The 20,343-nt window shown below is 36.0% G+C and overlaps 1 protein-coding gene across 13 annotated transcripts in view; it reads left to right on the plus strand.

Annotated features, from left to right (window-relative positions):
- The window catches only part of SCAF8 (SR-related CTD associated factor 8), a 199,270-nt gene that overhangs the window by 59,782 nt on the left and 119,145 nt on the right, over nucleotides 1-20,343 (plus strand). For 10 of the 13 annotated variants that reach the window (XR_004529298.2, XR_004529292.2, XR_012324923.1 and 7 more), the window contains 8 exons: nucleotides 3,106-3,206; nucleotides 5,714-5,827; nucleotides 6,796-6,952; nucleotides 8,818-8,951; nucleotides 10,572-10,716; nucleotides 12,467-12,535; nucleotides 15,114-15,332; nucleotides 16,563-18,030. Coding sequence is in view for 4 of the 13 variants with exons in the window: in XM_073789767.1 (XP_073645868.1) it covers nucleotides 3,106-3,206; nucleotides 5,714-5,827; nucleotides 6,796-6,952; nucleotides 8,818-8,951; nucleotides 10,572-10,716; nucleotides 12,467-12,535; nucleotides 15,114-15,332; nucleotides 16,563-18,016 (2,393 nt within the window). In the remaining 9 variants the exon portion in view is untranslated. Of the gene's footprint in view, nucleotides 1-3,105; nucleotides 3,207-5,713; nucleotides 5,828-6,795; nucleotides 6,953-8,817; nucleotides 8,952-10,571; nucleotides 10,717-12,466; nucleotides 12,536-15,113; nucleotides 15,333-16,562; nucleotides 18,684-20,343 lie in introns of those variants that run through there. The other 3 variants (XM_033867880.2, XM_033867879.2, XM_073789766.1) reach the window with 1 other exon arrangement.

Genomic DNA, 20,343 nt, shown 5'->3' on the forward strand with positions numbered 1-20,343 from the left:
ATGTCTCCCAACCTTATTTTCAGACTAAGAGGTTAAATACCTGTTTTGGTATATGAGTAATTATATTTTTGGGTTTTATAATGTGATAGAGGAGAAAAGGAAAAGGAATAGCAGTTTCTACTCAAGTACTAAAGTCATTGAGAGTTTTTTTTTTTAATGCTAGTTAGAAAATATGACTTGATTAATGATTTATAAAGTGTCCTAGGCCTCGTGTCTGTTTCATGGACACTGTGACTTCTATGCACAGTGTCCTAACCAATTATGAACACTAGGTCTGTAGGAGTGATTATTATAGGAAGAATGCAAATTTTAAAGCTAATTATAAACTTACTGGATCAGTACTGAAGGAGAGATTTCTCTCGTAAAAACTTTCCCTCCTTTATATGTTAATCTATAATGTATGATTAGAACACATTTGGTAGTAGTGGGAGTTTGTTTTGGGAGAGTGCTGCAGGAGAGTTGACTTGGTAGGCATGTGAGGTCTAGGAAAATAATTTGTAATTAGTGCCAAATTCTGCCTAAACGATTCTTAGCGGGTTATGACTTTTAAGGTGAATCAACAGACTGCAGATGGATAAAGTACATAAAAGGAAGTAAATTGTCATTCTTCGCCAAGAGCGAAACACTGATCAGGTTATCTAATTTCTGAATGTATCCAAATAAACTCCTTCTGCCATGGAGATAGATGAATAGCTGGTATAATTTATAATGCTGAAGCATCCTAGAAATCGAGGCTCAGGATTAAAGGCGACGCCATCTTACTGAATTCCAGCCATTTGAACAAGCCTTGGCTATCTTTCCAGAATCTTACCTGATTATGAGAGCCATTGTTAATTTAGTAATGTTGACATTCCTAACTCTGAAAGTTTCTATTTATCCCTTAGGGTGAGGGACAAAATTCAAACATTTTCGTGCTGTCTGATAAATAATGTCAGAAGTCTGATAGTAAAATCTCAACTGTGCCTCCTCCCATGATTGCTATTAGGACGTTCAGAATAACGATTTTTATGATGGGCTTTTACGTGGAGTCTCTCATTTAGTTCCTTACCTAACTTGTCATGTGTCGTTGCCACCATTTACATAGTTATTGACCGTGGAATTTATTTTTTGTTGCTGTTTTATTTTCATGGGTAAAACACACAATTAAAAAGTTTAGAAAGGACATAAGAAAATACAGTGAGAAGTATATCTTGTCTTTTACCTCAAAACTCTACTGAGAAGCAATAACAATTTGATGTGGTCCCAACACATTTTAAACACATGTGGTAGTGTTTCTCTGCCCATTGGTTCTTAGAACATGAGTTTTCATGAATAGTCCAGGGGCTGTGAAACGTCAACAAAGAGTAACATTCTAAGAATCAAGTGTCCCCTTCTCATGGGATGGAGGAGGCTCATTACTTTCTGGGGGGGGAAATGGAGTTGTCCATGGGAAAAATTTGTAGAGAGACAATATCAAAAGAGTAGGGGAAACATGGAACAGATTTTGGGGAGATAAAGGCAGCTATAATATGTAGAACAGAGTAATGAAGAGGTGGGAACTGTTCAGTGAAAGAGGTCCAGAAATTTGCTAAGGGTTGGTGGTAGGTTGAATAGTGGCCACCCAGAGATGTCCATGTCCAAATCACTGGAGCTTGTAAATATGTTACCTTACATTTGTATATCTGATTAATAAGGATCTTGAGATGGGGAGATTAACTTGGATTATCCAGAAGGGCCCAGTGTAATCCAAGGGTCCTAATAAGAGGGAAACAAGAGGAGAGGGTCAGAGAGAAAAGGTGATGTGAATGTGGAAAGGAGAAAGAGATTGGTAAATGCTACACTGTTGGCTTTGAAGATGAAGGGTTGGGACCATGAGCCGAGGAGTGCAGATAGCTTGTAGAAGCTAGCAAAGGCAAAGAAACAAATTCTCTCCTAGGGCCTCCAGAAGGAATGCAGCCTTGTTGACTCATTTTAGACCCCCAGAGCTGTAAGAGAATACCTTTTTGTGTTTTAAGGTACTAAGTTTGTGGTGTTTTGTTACAGCAGCAAAAGAAAACTAATATGTTGCCCTTTGAGACTTTGGTTGAATATTAAGTTATTTATGCACAGGGTAAGAGTGCATGAGGCAAAGAACAAAGAGCAGGGAAAGAGCAATTTCCAGGCATCTGTTAGCTGAACAGGTTCCTAAAGCTCACACAGGCCTGGAAGACGTTCAAGTTCTGACCAGCCAGAGTAGAGAGATGGAGACCTGATTGAAACCCACATTCAGTAGAATGTAATGTGAAACCCACATTGCAATGGTGACATCTTAGCTCTAGAGTAAAACCTGCTCTAGGCTGTGTTGTAGATGAAAGATAACCCAAAAGCTGGAAACTTCTTTTTTTTTTAATGACATTGACATAAATCCAAATATATTAAAACTCTGCAAATATATCAGCTGTAAATATTTTTAAAGTCAGTGTTTTCAGGAAAAGGAGATGTTCATGGAGACATGAACAGTGCAGCTCAAAGTAGGCAAGATGTCTCACGTGTAGCATTTATTTCTTAAAGGGAAGTGGCTTCCAGCCCTTAAGTATCCCTAAGTCTTTCATGATAATGAGTTCTAAATTAGCCTTTTCCTTTTTGTATATATATTTTTTGTGTATAATTATTCTTTCCTTAAGGATAAGATTTAACTGTTGATTTAGGAGAAACATCCATTTAATCATTCCAGTACAGAAAGATACTTAAAAGGTACACAGATAGGATTGCAATGAGAAGTGGTTTTGAAACTTTGTTGCACATTAGAATCACCTACAGAATTTTAAAACTCCCAGTTCCTGATCTGTCATACCCCATACCTTCCATCATCTTTTAGAGTGGGTTCCAGATATCCACAGGTGACTGATGTGTGCTGCCACGCTTGAGGACAGGTGATAATGCAAGAAGTTGACTTGGCATAGATGTGAATGGGTACCTGGTATTTTAGTTGATTTTAAACATAACATAAAAATGTCTGTTAACAAGTATTTAAAATATACTATCTGAAATTTTAATTTATTATTGTTACTAGTGTTTTTTCCTCAGCTACTTGAAAGAAGTAACTGTCTATGTGATTTGGGTTATTTGTCTCTTATATCTTGACAGTATGTAGTACTACTCTGTGGGTTGGCCAGGTAGACAAGAAGGCAACACAGCAAGATTTAACCAACCTGTTTGAAGAGTTTGGACAGATTGAATCCATTAATGTAAGTATCAGTTCTTAAATAATTTAAAGTTAAAAAAAATAGGGAGTTTTCAGAGTCACTTTGGTTCCTAATTAGCCCAGCAATATCTGCCTTTAATCAAATTTTAAAAGGATTGTTCGACTCTAATCGTTTTTATGTTTACTCTGCTGTTGCTTATCTCTCTGCTTAATTAATTTTCCTTTTTTAAATGGAAGTCTTAACAAAATATTCTTAGGAGTTTTATAGCAATGTAATAGCACTTGATTCCTAAAAACATCGAATGTTTGAGTTAGCAGGAACCGTTATGTGTGATATTGTTTAATTTCTTTTTTAATGAAAGTGAAGAAACTGAGTTAGAATTGTAATCACCTGCACATGAGCACATAGGTAATGGTGGAGACACAACTGGACTTGAGGTCCCAGTCTTTTGCCAGGCACTTCCCACCCCTTCCCCTTCTCTTCCTCTCAGAGCAAACCTGAGGCAAGAAAAACTGTGTGGCCACAGCATAGCTCTATCACTCCTCAGCTTGATTCTTTCAGTGTACCCAGTCTCCACCTTTGAGTATTTTCTTCCTCCTGCAGGGCTATTGTTTTTCCTTGAGGCTAAAGATAATGGAATAGTCATTTGAGGAGTCTTGTTCCTTAACTCTCTGATTTTATTCACTGTTATTATATTTTTATGTCTATTGGACCTTTTTATCATTATTTACCAGGAAATTGGCTGGTTTTCCTTTCTAGTCTTAGATTCCTTATATTCTCAACATTCCTTATATGGCCAAACTTGACTTTTTGGTGTTAATAACAGCACTCTTTATTTAAATTGAATTTGACCATTTTGTATTTTACTTTCAACTATGTATGATCTCTTTGGAGCCTCACAAGAAGCTGGTTAAGTAATTCAAATATTGTTATTTTACCAGTGAGGAATCTAAATGATTTGTCTAAGTTACACAGATAATAAATAGCTGATTGATTGGTTAATTAATAGGTAATTGGCTGAGTGTTTCAACTTAGGTATTTCAGATTCCTCTTTTTACACCATGAAAGTGTTGTAGGCTTCTCTTTTCGTCTTTTTAGATTTCACCTGTCAGAACATAAGTAATCTCTGAGTCTGTGATCATATAACCTCTGAAATTTTTTCTGATTTTCCGCTGCCTTTAAACTAGTGGTTCTCAGCTCTAGCTGCATATCAGAAACGGGTTGACATTTGAAAAAATAGGGATGCCCATATAGGGATGCCCATTATCAGTACCTTTAGATTCTTATCAAAGTGCCATAATTACGCAGGTGATTTTGATGCAAAGCCAGGAATCACTGCTCTGAACAGATCCCGAATCCAAGTGGCATTTTGTATTTTCACGTTGCTTATGACGTTTGTAGTCTTTCTTATACCACAGTCATTTGGACATTAGTTTGCCTTGTCTCCCTCTTCTTCTGTATTACCTTTTAAGAGTGTAGTACTTAAAAGTAATAGGCACTAAGTTATTTTGTGAACTGAAGTGTACTGAATGGCTAGTGATAAAATCCAGGATTTGAAAAATTAATGGAAGATTTATAAACCTTTCACTTCGTTTTGGGGGAGTTTGAAGACTGAGAAAAGTCCATTAGATTTAGCATTTTGTAGGTCATTAGCTCGAAGAAAATATTTTCGGTGGGTTGGTAACGGGTTGGATCTACATTGCAAGAGATGAATTGTATAAGGGGTTGGATAGACTTCTCTTTCGAGAAATTTGGTATTAAAGTGACAGCTGTTAGCAAGGCTGAGGGAAGCGTTACTTTGACAGCGAGAGCTTATTAGGTATTAAGTACTAACAAAGTGATGAATACCTTTTGAGTTCTTCATAAAGAAACTGAAATGCTCTGTGTATTTTTCTGAGTTAATACATTAAAGATAATTTTATGATCTGGTAGTTAATAGAGTAGTTAAATGCTTTGTAAATAAACCTCTTGAGATCCTTACACTGAGGCTATCTTCTTATTCATATTAAAATCTTTGTCCAGAAGTACTTGGACAAAGTTAAGTTTTATAAAATTGAAAAGCTTTAGTTTTATTATTTGTTGTAGATTTTGGACTTTATATTAAGGATAAGATACTTCCCCCAAACAAAATCCTTCTCACATTACTCAACATAACATTTGGCAAAATTTAAATGCTACTGTAAATAAATTGTATGCCTTCAAATATGTTGGCCGTACAGTATTGTTTTCCTTTTATCTGGTGGTCTTATATACACGTCTATACATTGCTTTGTTTTAATAGCTCTTCATCGTGTGTTAAAACTTTAGTTGACACGTGATATTCAAGATTTCACATATATAATGGCTTAGAATGAGACCCAACTAGCTTCTGAATTTTTTTTTCAACTGATTGTGCTTGAATTTTACCAATAAACAGATAGCTGGAGGAAGAAAAGGGGAAACAATTCAGTATTAATAATCAATATTCTGTTCCATTAAAACTATAAAATGCCAGAAAAGACTTGCCCTCCTCATAACACCCTTTCTAAAGAAAATAATTTTTTTAATAGATGATTCCTCCCAGGGGCTGTGCTTATGTCTGCATGGTTCATCGACAAGATGCATTTCGGGCTCTTCAGAAACTTAGTTCCGGGTCCTATAAAATTGGGTCCAAGGTCATTAAGGTGAGATTGGGGGGCACGTGCTCTTATTTTATTGGATTGTTAGAATGTTTCCTGTATTTAATTCATCTTCTTCTTTAATGTTATAGGCAAACCTTGACAAATTTATTATTTTAGTATTGTTAAATTATAGAATTTGGCTATAGGTAAAACAATAACCAAAATTTTATTCAAGCAGTTCTTCAAAATCACACATGCACGGTATTCTTAGTCAACCCGGGCACCATTTTATGAGCAGAACTTTTTCATTTTTACAAGTTTGTCTTTCATTCACTCCTTCCCAATGCTTCCTAATCCTACCCCTTAATTATATTATTAATGTCTCCTTTTTAGCATCTTGTCTTATACAACTCAGGCCCTTGTGAAGGGTTTATTTATGTATATTTGTTTCCTCTTAGTCTTTGAGTATTTATTGTGTATTTTTCCATTTTTACTTCTTATAACTAATTTACATTTTATTTCTGCTATTTGGAGTTAATTTATTCCATAGTTTTAGCAACTGAATTAAAAATTTTTAAATTACTTTCAAGGGAGTTAATATGCCCGTGCTTTCTCATTTTATGGCAGAGAGTTTATGTAAGCTAAAGTGTCACTGGTCTCTTGGAGTACCAAGATTTTGTTTAACTATTCTAATTATCGCTAATGTAGGTTGACATTTTTATGGTGAAAAGTGGATTTGGTTTATTTCTGGAAATGTGTTGTTTTAAGGCCATAGTAAGAAGTGGAAATAAATCCCATATTATAAACACCACCGCTATCTAATGCAGGTTTTATTTTACAAACAAAATCAGAAAATACATGGAAAAAATTTCATTGGCTACTGTTATTCCAGCAGTGATGCTTTGCCTGTCCAGCTGATTTTTAAAACTAATTTTATTCATATGTGCATTGTTAGCATATGATTTTGTATGTTTTACCTTGTTTTTACAGTAAACATGAGCTTTCTTTTTTCCTCTCCTCATTCCTGATAGATTGCTTGGGCTTTAAACAAAGGTGTAAAAACAGAATACAAACAATTCTGGGATGTGGATCTTGGAGTAACATATATACCATGGGAAAAAGTTAAAGTGGATGACTTGGAAGGTTTTGCAGAAGGAGGCATGATTGATCAGGAAACTGTAAATACTGGTAAGAGCCCTGTGGGTAGTTTTATTGTTTAAAAATATGCTTGAGGGGTTGTAATTGATAAGAGTTTTACATGTTGGGGTGAATTGTGTTTATTTCCTGGATCTTCCCCATCCTGCAGAAGAGGGGAAAAAGTGAAACATCACCCTGTTCAATGTGTATACTTAATGGGATCTATTCCATAAATGTCAGAGTATATAGATAGTGTTCTAAAACTCTAAATGTAGCATTTTTATATATGTCTTTTAAAAAGTTTCAGTCTTGGAGAGCATTGTATGTATGGAGGCTTGTAAAGACTAAGTTTTTCAGTCACTTGAGTTTCAATGAGAACCGGGGATTTAGGAAATTCCCTTAAAAAGCTTCCTAGACTATTTTGATTAGTATCTATGTTGAGGATGCCAGGAATAGAATCTCAGAGAGCTGTAGTTCAGATTCATGCTGCTTTAGAAAGCTTACAACCAAGTGATAATCTGGCCCGTTCTTTTGAAAAATTTGTCTTTTTGTTTTAAAATTTTTCAGTTATAAATTCACAGAATAATGGATGCTTGGGAAAGAATTGAAATATGTTATACTTATTTCTTGATATCTTAGCTCTTCTACTAAAATTAGCTAATTTTCAGAATAGTATTTTTGTTCTCAGGCCAATGTACATATTTTCAAACACCTTTTCAGTTGTTTTCTTCTTGTCATTCTCTCTCGCTGTCTTTCTCTCTCCTTTTTGGATGGATGTTCCTCCAGAACATTTATTCATTCAAAAAATATTTCAGATCCTACTGTGTGCCAGGCATAACTTTAGGAGCTGGGATTATAGCAGTGAGACAGACAAAAATCCTTCCTCTCTTGGAGTGCACATTGTAGTACAGGGGTTGACAACAGCCCATGGGCCAGATCTTACTGGCAGCCTGTTCAGTAAATAAAGTTTTATTGAAACACAGCCATGCTCAGTTGTGTTTACCTATTGTATATGACTTTTTAAAATTCAACAACAGTTGAGTCATTGTAACAGAGAACACATGGCCCGCACAATCTAAAATACTTACAAATAGGAAGAGTTTGCCAACCCATGTTCTAGTGGGAAAAAAATGGATAATAAATAAGATAGATAAACTAGGTAGTATTTCAGTGTTGGTTAAGTTCTAAGAAGAAAAAACAGGGAAAGGGGATAGGCAGTATGGGTGTGGAGCTATTGGAGTTTTAAGTGGTTGAAGAGAGTCTAATGGAGAAGGTGGTATTCAGAGGTGTGAGACATGCAGCTATCTGGGTAAGAGTGTTTCATACAGAGAGAACAGCAAGCGCCAAGTCTGTTAGAAAGTCGTGAGACCAGTATGGCTTGAGCATAGTGAGGAGTGAGTAGTAGGAGATGAAGTCAGAGAGGTGCAGAGGGGCGAAGTCATGTGGTCTTACTAGTCATTCTCATGACTTTGAGCTTTAAGGGAGGCGAACCTGTGGAGGAACCTCTTTGTTCTATTTTTGCATTTTTTTGTATTTTCAGAAAGATCTTTCTGTACTGGGTTAGTACTTGTTGTTTCCCCTTATGCCTTATGACTAAATATAGAATAAGGTTGGTTTGTCTTAAATCAGACAGCCTTTGAGATACGTATCTGTTATATCCCTTTTAAGTGTTTTCTCTAGACTGAATATTTTAGTGTCTTTGATTTGTGCCTCATGTCATGCTGCTTTGAACTCCTTAGTACCCTAATCAGATTTATCTCAGCAGAACCAAATAGGTTGGCACCGACAGCTGTGGACACATCTTAAAAGATGTGCCAAGGTAGATGAAGGACTATTCAGATGTGAAATAAATGTGTACATATAAAATGAAAAATTGCACCTATCCAGAGGAAATCAATTTCAAATATTTTGTTTAGAGTGGGAAAGTGTGAAAAGCTCAGAACCCGTTAAAGAGACGGTCCAGACAACTCAGAGCCCACCTCCAGTTGAAAAGGAGACAGTGGTCACAACCCAGGCAGAGGTTTTCCCTCCACCTGTTGCTATGTTACAGGTTAGTGCTGGGTGTTTTTTTATTGTTTAATGTGGTGTTCTACAGTTTTGTTTTTACTCACATCTTCATAAAACTTGGAAGAAATTGTCCAAAATATATTAATACTAAATATAAGCATTTTTGAAATTTTCCTTTTAGAAAAAGTGTAATTCATATTTAAATGTTTATTTATTGAACAAATATTTATTGATTGCCTGCTCTGTGACATTCACTGTTCTAGGCACCTGGAATAGGGATACATCAGTGGGAAAAAAAAACAAACACAAATCCCTTCCCTTACGGAGAGTTTGTTCTCAATAGGGGAGACAGAAAATATAAAATTAATAAGTTTATAAGATACTGTGGAGGGGAGAAGGTAGTACAAGGGTCATCAAGAGTGCCTAGGTAGGTGTTTAAAATTTTAAATAAAATGGTGAGGTAGACTTAATTGAGAACAAGACATTTGAGCCACAACTTAAAGTTGCTGAGGCAATTAGTCACGTGGCTATCTGAAGCAAGCGTTAGAGGCAGAGGGAACAACCAGTGCAAAGGCCTGCAGCCAGGAGCATGCTTCGTGTGTTCCTGGAATAACAAGCGGACAAGAATAAAGTGAGTGAGAGGCAACTTAGTGTAAGTGAGACCTCTAGGGGGACTTTGGTTTTCACTCTGAGATGGGGAGCCATTAGAGGACTTTGAAGAAAGGAGTGGCTCAGTCTGGCTTAGAGTTTTAAAGGATTACACTGGCAACTATTTTGAGAATAGAATAGTGGGCATTGATAAAAGCAAAGAGACCAGTTAAAAGTTGCAGCAATCCAGGTGAGAGATGATGGTGGCTCAGACTGGACTGATGGCAGTGAAGGCAACGAGAAGTCGTCAGATCCTAGGTGTATTGTCATGGTGTGGCCAGTGCGCGTGGTTAGATTTGAGTTGTGAGGAAGAGCAGAGGCAAGGTTTTTGGTCTGAGAAATTGGAAAGATGGAGTTACCATTATCTGAGAATGAAAAAGACTGTGGAAGTGTGGTTTGGGAAGGACAGTTGGGAGTTCAGTTTTATGCGTGTGAAGTTTGAAGTGTCTTACTACACAGCAAAGTTGAGATGTTGAATAGACCATTGATACAGTGTGAACTTTAGGAGAGGGGTACAGCCATGCCATAATACAGATAAATATTTGGGAATTGTTGTACCTAGGATGAGTAAAAGGATTTATGATTAAGAGTAGAAAACAAATTAATGAGAAATTCAGCCATTTTAAAGCTGTTAGTGACATGCTTCCTAATGGTGATTAGGTCGCATAATATAGCTAGGTATTATAAACGTAGTAGGAGATGGCAGTGTAAAATTGAGCATGCTATTCACTGTTGAAGTAGGTGCCCACATCTTTACATCACTCGAATGTAAGGTAGATCTCACAATCTCTACACATACTGTTTGTTGAAAAATACTGTCTTGCTTTTACCTCAAGTAAGTTCACTTATAAGAATACAAAAAGGAAGAAAAAAAAAACCAAAACAACTTAATATAATGATATTTGTTACTTTCCTATAAAAGAAACAGAAATAATTTATCTTTGGTTGTCCTAAGATGTAATCGTTGCAGATGGATAAAATGATACATGGACTTTTTATTTTCTATCCACAAAAGATTCCAGTAGCTCCAGCAGTGCCTACAGTTAGTTTAGTCCCACCAGCATTTCCTGTGTCAATGCCAGTTCCTCCTCCTGGATTCAGTCCAATTCCTCCACCGCCTTTTCTCCGCGCAAGTTTTAACCCTTCACAACCACCTCCTGGTAAGAAATTTTCATCTTATCGTTTCAACTCTATTTAGAATATCATTTAAAATGTTCTTTTTCCAGGTTTAAACGCTGTAGAGCAGTGATTCTCAAACCATAGCTTACATGCGAATCACTTGGAGGGCGTGTTCAAGCACAGGTTGCTGGCCCAGCCTCCTTTTGAGTCAGTGGAACTGAGGTGGGGCAGGACAGTTGCATTGCGAACAAGTTCCCAGCTGATGCGTATTGTTGCTGGACCACACTTTAAGAAGCACTGACAGAAAAGAAATGGAATCCTTTAAAATCATTGAAATGCCTTAAGATGATTTAAAATTTATGTTGAAGTTTTTATATAAAAGTTCTCTATAGTTATCACCCATTCATCAGAAAGTATGCATTAAATTATATAGATTAGTCCTCCTAAAAATCATTAGATTTCCATTTTGACATTAGAAATTATAGTATATCTTAAAATGCTAATTGAATTCATAATACTTTTTTTGACCTAATAAATTATAGATAAACAAGTTCCTTGAATCATTGTTTCTAGGTAAAAACTATAGGTTACTTAACATTTATCAATTAAATATAAATAACTGCTTACATAGGTTAGAGATAGAGCTTTTCGTATTAGATCGTGGAAGGCTTAGACAAATAAAGGAGAGAGATAATACAAGGGATCAAACGATATATGTTGTTTTTCAGAACTATTTTTTTTGAACTTCATGAATTATTTGTGTACTATAGAAAAGAAGTACTGAATTGACTTCTGTAATTTAAGTTCTTAGTCATTGAATAGAGTTCCTAAAAACTGTCAACAAGGCCAAAAAGTAAATTCATTGTCTGAAAACGATTGTAATTTGTCATGTAATGTAAATTTTTTAAATTACAGTTTAATACATAATTTGAAATTGATGCAGATTTTAATAAGAACTTTATCTTTTAATATTTTAAATATTGGAAAACTACTCATCAGATATCTTCAATCACAAATCTGTATTTGTGATTAAAATTTTTTCTCAGAAGGTATTTTTAAATGATTTTTTCAAAAAACATACCACATGGATTTTATAGAGTCTTTATCTAGCATTCATTTGTTGAAAACCACATATCTTTTTTTCCCGTTATTCTTAGCCACTATTTTCTATTGGAATTTAATGGTAGCTCTATATTTTAAAAATGCTAGGGAAGCAGGTTTATAGTTTGATCATATGATATTTAAAATCATAAAACAGCCAATATTAAATTTATTTTATTTATTCCTTACTTATTTTTTATTAAGATTTGTTTCAGTGCTCAAAATAAAATATAGTAACATCCAAGGTTAATAAAAGTATTCTGATATAGTGGGTAAACAGCATATACATCAGAGAAGTACAATAGCACATTTTACAGATGACATTATTGCATATAATGTTATCAGCTGCTTAAAATACAATGTTTAACTTCCGGTACAGTCACCATGCTAACATATAAACAGGTTGCCTAGCTTGACTTAATCGTTGATTTTACAGCAGCATAGAGCATGCCAAGTAAATAAGTAGTACATGCTCATGATGGGGCTCTCTGCTTTACTTAGCTTACGGAGGATCAAATAAGGTAGTGTATATAAAAGTAATTTTTTAAATGGAAAATATATTCATAAATATGAGGTAGTAATGACTGTTTTAAGAATGTAGGATTTCATTTATAGCTGTTGGAATGTTTGATTTAAAAGAAAGTAACACCTTTTGTTATTTTATTTTTGGTCTTTTTTTTTTCCATGTAGGTTTCATGCCACCTCCAGTTCCACCACCTGTTGTACCACCACCTACTATTCCACCAGTAGTACCAACATGTGAGTTTTCTACTTTAAGAATTTTCTTTCTTTATGATAGTGATAATGTGTTGGTTCTCATTTTTGTGAATTATTGTTAATTTTTTTATCATAGAAGTTTTCAGACAAATGCATTTTTTGGGTTAAATGATTTCTAACAAATTAACAGTATCATATGACAGTTCAGATTTGCTCCGTTGTATTAAATTTGTGTTTTTTGTTTTATGTATAAAATGTCTTAATCTAGAGCAGCCCCACCCACACCCCCCTTTTTAAAAATGCTTCATGTCTTTGACTTGTTGAAAAGCAGTTCACTTCTGTATGCAAGATCCCAAATAATGGGTTTGGTTTTTTTGCTTCTTTGTGGTATCTTCCTTGAATCTCCTGCAAATAGAAAGTTTTTAGCACCATAGGCTTGTTTAGAATATGCTTCAACTTTTTTGATAAGAATACTTAACAAGTGGGGTGCTGTGGACTTGATATTATATCACATCAGGAGCCTGTGCAGTGCCTTCATGTCCCACTTTTTTTTTTTTTGCGGTACGCAGGCCTCTCACTGTTGTGGCCTCTCCCATTGCATAGCACAGGTTGCAGATGCGCAGGCCCAGCGGCCATGGCTCACGGGCCCAGCCGCTCCGCGGCATGTGGGATCTTCCCGGACCAGGGCACGAACCTGTGTCCCCTGCATCGGCAGGCGGACTCTCAACCACTGCGCCACCAGGGAAGCCCGTCCCACTTTTAATGATGTCATAATGGATCAGAGCATTCAGATAGTGGGACCTGGTCATTTAAAAAAGTTGCCCTTCAAATTTTCATCAGATGGTTTCATCTTTTGATTATTATTGCTGAATCTACTTTTCATTAGTTGCAAAGTGGTGACCTTCCGAATTTTGTAATTCCTTCCACATTTCTTAGCAGGGATTTTTTCTGTAAAGAAAAACTTTCTCTTATCAACTAGTAGTATTTAGTTACCTTGAAGTACAGTTGTACAGGAGAAGCTAAATTCTTGCCTGTAAGTGCAATTTTTCGGAGTAATGAGTTCTATGGATATTACCTGTGATATCCAGTGACTGAAGGTGGGGGAGGATTTCTCTTATTTCTCCTTCTCCACTCCCTTCCCTCTACTTTTTTCTCCTTCACTTTTAGTAGTGTTTATGGATTAATGCATTTTTACTTCCAAGTGGTTGCATTCACCTTTCTTTTTGAAGTTCAGTTTGTTCATTTTTGGACAGTAAGAGCCTTTCATGTTACTTCTCTATTCTTTTGAGATGACTGCATCAGTTTTTGAGAGCTTTTTGACCTAATACTAGACCAAAGGACTTTATTGTAAAGAGAGTGTATATGATACAGTTTTACGTTTTGGTGTTATAACCCACTTTTCTTACATTTTTAAACTCTTTTCTCTCCTTCAGTGTTTAGACAACATTAGAATCCTTTTTGTATTACTGTTGGTTAATTAGGAAGAATTGTTTATTCTTTCTGAAAATTAGAAAAGTGTTCAGAAGCCGTTTCTGAATTCACCATTCACAGAGACTCACCTCACTTAGAGCCTCCCTCCCAGTTGTTTCTCCTTACACTGTTCATTTTGGAAAACCGAGGGTCAATTAAAGGAGAAGGAGAAACACCACTGTGTGCCAGCTGCTCCCCTAATTGTTCACACTGTCTTATCTAATTCTCATAATTCCCATACATGATCCCGGTTGATTTTTATCCCAATTTTACAGCTCTGTTCTGTGCTAACAGTTTGTCTAGGTAGTCCAGAGTTAAATGTGAGGATAATAGTTTCTAAAATCCCAAAGTACATGATTTAGTAGTGTTGTGAAATAAATTTGACTAGAAATTCTGTGTGTGATTTTTATACTCCTCTAGCTTAGTTTTTTAACATACAGGTGACATATACAGAAGAGTTTTTCTACCCGTTCTTTATGCCTTTTTTATATCTTTATAAAAAGGAAATGGTTTTACCTTTTTATGTGTAGTTCTCACCTGATGAGTTTCCTGCCTCATTTGACAAATGGTAGTGAATGTAAAGACCCTCGTACTTACAGATTCAACGGGATTGGGCAGATTTTCACTCTCATATTTGTTGGTTTTCGTCAATCATTTCTCTATATTTAGATATTCCCATACTGGCATCCTTGAAAAATTATGATTTTTTTTTAATTGCTGGGATTTTGTTCTTAAGTATGGATCCTTATTTTACTAAACATTTCTCTTGAAAATATTTCTAAAAATTGTTGTTTTTCCCTATTTTTAAAAAATGAAGCTTTCTAAATATAATTTAGCTTCTTCAGGATGACTCATTTGTCACTTTGAGCATCAGTTATTATATAATGTGCTAGGTGATACAGAGATGCCATTAAGTGAAACACTCAAGCTGCCAGAAGTTAGTTTTCATTATAAACGAAATAAAGGGACCAGAAGAGAATTCACATATGTCATGTTAACTGAGCAGTCTTACCAAATAATTGGGGAAAGAGGATAGGAAGTCATTTAAAACTTTGGCAAGACCAGTGTTGGTCATACTTAATATTTTTACCTAGCACATGAATTGATTAGCTAATTAAATCTGAAATATATATTCTCCTTCTTTAAACAGCTTTAGTGCAGCCGCCATTATCTATGACTCCAGAAACTGTGAAAGATGTTGGATTTGGTAGCCTTGTTTTGCCAGGTGGTTCTGTTGCCAGCAGTCTTGCTACTTCCACTCTGCCAGCTGGAAGTGTTTTTAATCCTCCAACTAAACAAGCAGAGCCTGAAGAAAAAGTACCTCATCTTATAGACCACCAGATTTCTTCTGGTGAAAACACCAGATCAGGTAAAAAGAAAAAAGAAATCCCCAGAGATACATAGCTAAATCATAATCACTACTTCTCTATATTGGTGTTTAATTCTTAGGTGCCATGAATGTGTAAAACATTTATCTCCTAAAATTCCTGTTAAAAACAAATTTGGCATTCTCTTCAGGATAGTATAGATTTTGACACCTTTCCATTAAGACTCCTTCTCCTCCTGTTTTTGGCCTATTGGAACTGTTTTAATGTGTTATCAAAATAAGATTGCACAAAATATGTATACTTACAGAAAGATTAAAACAAACAAGTATTAGTTATAAGTAACTACTACCAGATATCCAGCTAGGTCTAGAAGATAAATATAGTTTTGAAAGCAGCGAGTCCTTTTTTTTTTTTTTTTCTTCCTGCAACCGTAAAGCAGTTTATTTACTTGCATGATGCCACACACAGGCTTTAAGTAGCAGAGCCAGGAATTAAACTCTCTTTTTTAGATTTTTTAAACCTGCAAGCTCAGTGTTCTTTTGGCTACACTATACATCTTTTTTTTTTTTTTCTTTGACATCTTGGAGTATAATTGCTTTACAATGTTGTGTTAGTTTCTGCTTTATAACAAAGTGAATCAGCTATACGTATACATATATCCCCATATCTCCTCCCTCTTGCGTCTCCCTCCCACACTCCCTATCCCACCCCTCTAGGTGGTCACAAAGCACCGAGCTGATCTCCCTGGGCTATGTGGCTGCCTCCCACTAGCTATCTGTTTTACATTCGGTAGTGTATATATATCCATGCCACTCTCTCCCTTCGTCCCAGCTAACCCTTCCCCCTCCCGGTGTCCTCAAGTCCTTTCTCTACGTCTGTGTCTTTATTCCTGTACTGCCCCTGGATCTTCAGGACCAAAGTCCTTCTTTTATGGCACCACTGTTAGTATATTAAGAATTGTTTGTACTTTAGAAAGACTTTTGTTAAAGGTGGAGAATCAGTATAAAACCTGATATTTTTATTTAACTTAAAAAGATTCATGTAAAGATTTTAGGTAGCAGCCCCACTTATGTTTTAATATTAAATTTCACTACGTATGGTATTAATTTTAGCTTTAATTTTTTAATATCTAGTGTACCTGTGGATTCTTGGGGGGATACAAGTAGCTGATTAAACTAACTGCTGGAAGTTATAGCATTAATAATTATAAACATAGTTTCCTTTTCACACCAGAATGATTGTTTGTGTTATTTTTCTTCTTTCCATTTTAGTGATTCCAAATGATGTTTCAGGTGGCTCTGCAATTTTAGGAGGACAGCCGCCAAATGTGACGAACAATTCTGGAATTCTGGGAGTCCAAAGACCAAATGTATCAAGTAATAATGAAATTCTTGGAGTCCGGCCATCTAATGTTTCCAATAGTTCTGGGATTATTGGAGCCCAGCCACCAAATATTCTAAATAACTCTGGAATTTTGGGAATACAGCCACCAAGTGTGTCAAGTAGTTCTGGACTTCTGGGCATGCTACCCCCAAATATACCTAACAATTCTGGACTTATGGGAGTACAGCCACCCAGTGTTCCAAATACTTCTGGACTTTTGGGAACACAGCCACCAGCTGGGCCTCAAAATTTACCCCCTTTAAATCTTTCTAATCAAAGGATGCCTGCAATGCCAATGTTAGACATTCGTCCAGGACTAATACCACAGACACCTGGACCAAGATTCCCTTTAATGCAGCCTGGAATTCCACCTCAGCGGGGACTCCCTCCCCCAGCGGTGCTTGATTCAGCTCTTCATCCACCACCCCGTGGTCCTTTTGCTCCAGGAGATATTTTTAGTCCACCTGAAAGACCTTTTCTAGTTCCTGGAAGACAAAGTGTAGACAACGTTGCTAATCCAGAAAAAAGGATACCACTTGGGAATGATAACATTCAACAGGAAGGAGATAGAGATTACCGGTTTCCTCCCATAGAAACCAGGGAAACCATTAGTAGACCTCCCCCGGTGGATGTTAGGGATGTGGTTGGACGGCCTGTAGATCCAAGAGAAGGTCCTGGAAGGCCTCCATTAGATGGTAGAGATCACTTTGGACGACCTCCTGTAGATATTAGAGAGAACCTTGTGAGGCCAGGCATAGATCATCTTGGTCGAAGAGACCACTTTGGCTTTACTCAAGAGAAGCCCTGGGGGCATAGAGATTTTGACGAGAGAGAGCATCGGGTTCTGCCTGTCTATGGTGGTCCAAAAGGCTTACATGAAGAAAGAGGTAGATTTCGGTCTGGAAACTATCGGTTTGATCCTAGAAGTGGTCCTTGGAACAGAGGATTTGGACAAGAAGTTCACAGAGATTTTGATGATCGCAGAAGACCCTGGGAGAGGCAAAGGGATAGGGATGACAGAGATTTTGATTTCTGCAGAGAAATTAATGGAAGTCGTTTTGGACGAGATAGAATTCAAAACACCTGGGTCCCCCCTCCTCATGCTCGGGTTTTTGATTTTTTTGAAGGGGCCACTTCTCAGCGAAAAGGTGATAATGTGCCTCAGGTTAATGGTGAAAATACCGAGAGACATGCTCAGCCACCACCTTTACCAGCACAGAGTGATCCTGAACTTTATGAAAAACTGACATCTTCAAGTGAAATAAACAAGGAGAAGAGTGACACAGTTGCTGATATAGAGAGTGAACCAGTGGTAGAAAGCACAGAAACTGAGGGGACATAATCATCACTCAGTAGGTAAAAGATACATTTTGTAAAGTTGTCATCTCTCTGTAATAGATTAATGGCTGACTGGACCATAGTTGTTCACTTTTGTCTGCCAGAATTAAGTTAATCTGATGTTCATGTTCACCTTTCTCTTAAAATAATTGTACAACTGACTTGTATAGACATTGTTCTTAATATGAACATGGTAGGTAAACATTTTTTTATTTTTCTGATAAAATATAAATGTTGCCCCAGATTCTTTTAACTTCAAGGAAATGAATAACAGCTTGTCAGAGACTTCCTATGGAAGAAAGAATTTTTTAGATACTACCATTAGGTTGGATATGGTAATAGATATATTTCAAAATAGCAAACAGTGGTATATCTTATCCATATCTTTAGGCTGCTGCAGAATTTTAAGGTAATAGACAAAGCTGTGATATTTTATGCAAAGACTGGCTCTAGATATTTGAGGAGCACAATACAGAGATTTTAAAAAGTGATTTTGTAAAATCTACACTATGGTCTCTGTTTCTCCAAAGTAAGTGTTTGTGATTTGTTCCTCATACTGCAGTGAGTAAAAAAGAAAAAAGAAAAAAAGAAAACAACATAAATATTAAAGTACGTTTCAATGTTGGGTGAATTTTGTTTTTAGATGCCAATAAAACTTATTTGTTTGATAACAGTGTTCTAGGAATTGTATTTTTTTAACCTACAGATTCTTAAAACCATGGATCATTAGCAGCATGTGCTTAGTTGTTGCAGAATTTTTCTATTAACTCGTAATAACAACAACAAAGAACCATGTGGTTGAAAAAAGCGTGTACTTTGATATAAAAATCATGCAGTCTCATTAGTATGTGTGTAATATCTGTGTATATTTATTGCATAAGTCATACGTAGAGTTTTCTTTCTCTGTACGTCTATTTTCATGCACATACAGAGAAAAATAGGAAGTTGGTAGTTTAGATAATAAAATATTCTTTAAAACTGGATAGAAAATAAGAGCAATTTGGCTAATTGACATTGCTCATAGTTACAGCTCTTAGCCTTTATGATGGTAAAATAAGAAATACTGTAAAGAAATACATTGGCAGTTTGGCCGTTCTCTTTTAATACAGTTAAGCATGAAGCCAGATTTAGCATCAAGCTGAATTCCACGTAAATGCTTGCATTGCTTTGTTTCACACTATTTGCTATTCTGCATAGATAGTGCTTATACTGAAGTGCTTATACTGGTCACTTGCCTGAAGTGAATTTCTCAGTTGCACAAAATGTAGAGTAGTGTTGGTGGATTTTAAAACATTAACTTGTATACCAGAAACAATGTGTCCGTCATGTGTTTTGTAGGCTCTGCATAATGCTGTTCAGATTAGCCTCCAAGGTAAACGGAGTAGCAGAAAAGTTGGGGATAAGTTTCCTGTTTTATTTATTATTATTACGTTTTTGCTTTTGCTTTTCATTTATTTGCTGTTTGTTTCTCCTTTGGGTTTTACATATATACACATATATATAAAACCATTGGTGTTTTTCCGTTTCTAATGATGGCTTTCATTTGGTCCCATGAACAGTTGCTTTGTCTCCTATTCCAGTAATTCCTCATTGGTTCTATTTACCTAAAATTCTTAAGTTACATTTGTCAAGCCCCCCCACCCCGCCCCACACCAGAAGAAATGATGGAGTACGCCAGCCATTGAACGTTGGGTGGTTTTTGCTTCCCTCTGATGATCTATAGATCTTTAAGGATTCTCGCCAAAAATAAAGTCTTTTCTTCTTGTAGGTTCTGAAATAGAAATAGTACGTTACTTATTTTGTTTTTTTGGAAAAGTGGATGAGAGGGGGAGTTTGGTGTTTATTTCTAGGGTAATTGAATTCAGTCCAATAATTTCGAGTTGGTTTCAGATCATTTCCTTGGAGTAATGGGAAAAACTGTGACATTGGTACAAAGTTTTAATATTCTGGAAAGATTTAGCGTTGTCCTTAAGGAAATTACATTAACTGAGATTTCTCTCAAACTACTTTAGTTACATTTATCATTATCAAAATTAAGTGACATTCACTTGGATTAAGTAGCAATAAAAAAGAAAGTGAGACTTTTCAGTGACTTTTGATCCCAAGTTTTTTTAATCACCCTTGGACCTTCAGGTGCAAACTTGAAAATAAAATGTGTACAAGTATTGCACTTGTTTGATGATTCTGATGGTAGAAGTTACCTAATCAGTTGTCAGTACTGTCTCCTAGAAACCCATCTTGGAAATGTGTGACATGCTTAATTAAAACAGCTAAAAAATAATTATGTGTAGTTAGGCTCACTTTATCCTTGTATTGTGTAATGTTTGAGTG

The sequence above is a fragment of the Tursiops truncatus genome, chromosome 12 (assembly GCF_011762595.2).
Source record: "Tursiops truncatus isolate mTurTru1 chromosome 12, mTurTru1.mat.Y, whole genome shotgun sequence".
Taxonomy (NCBI): Eukaryota; Metazoa; Chordata; class Mammalia; order Artiodactyla; family Delphinidae; genus Tursiops; species Tursiops truncatus.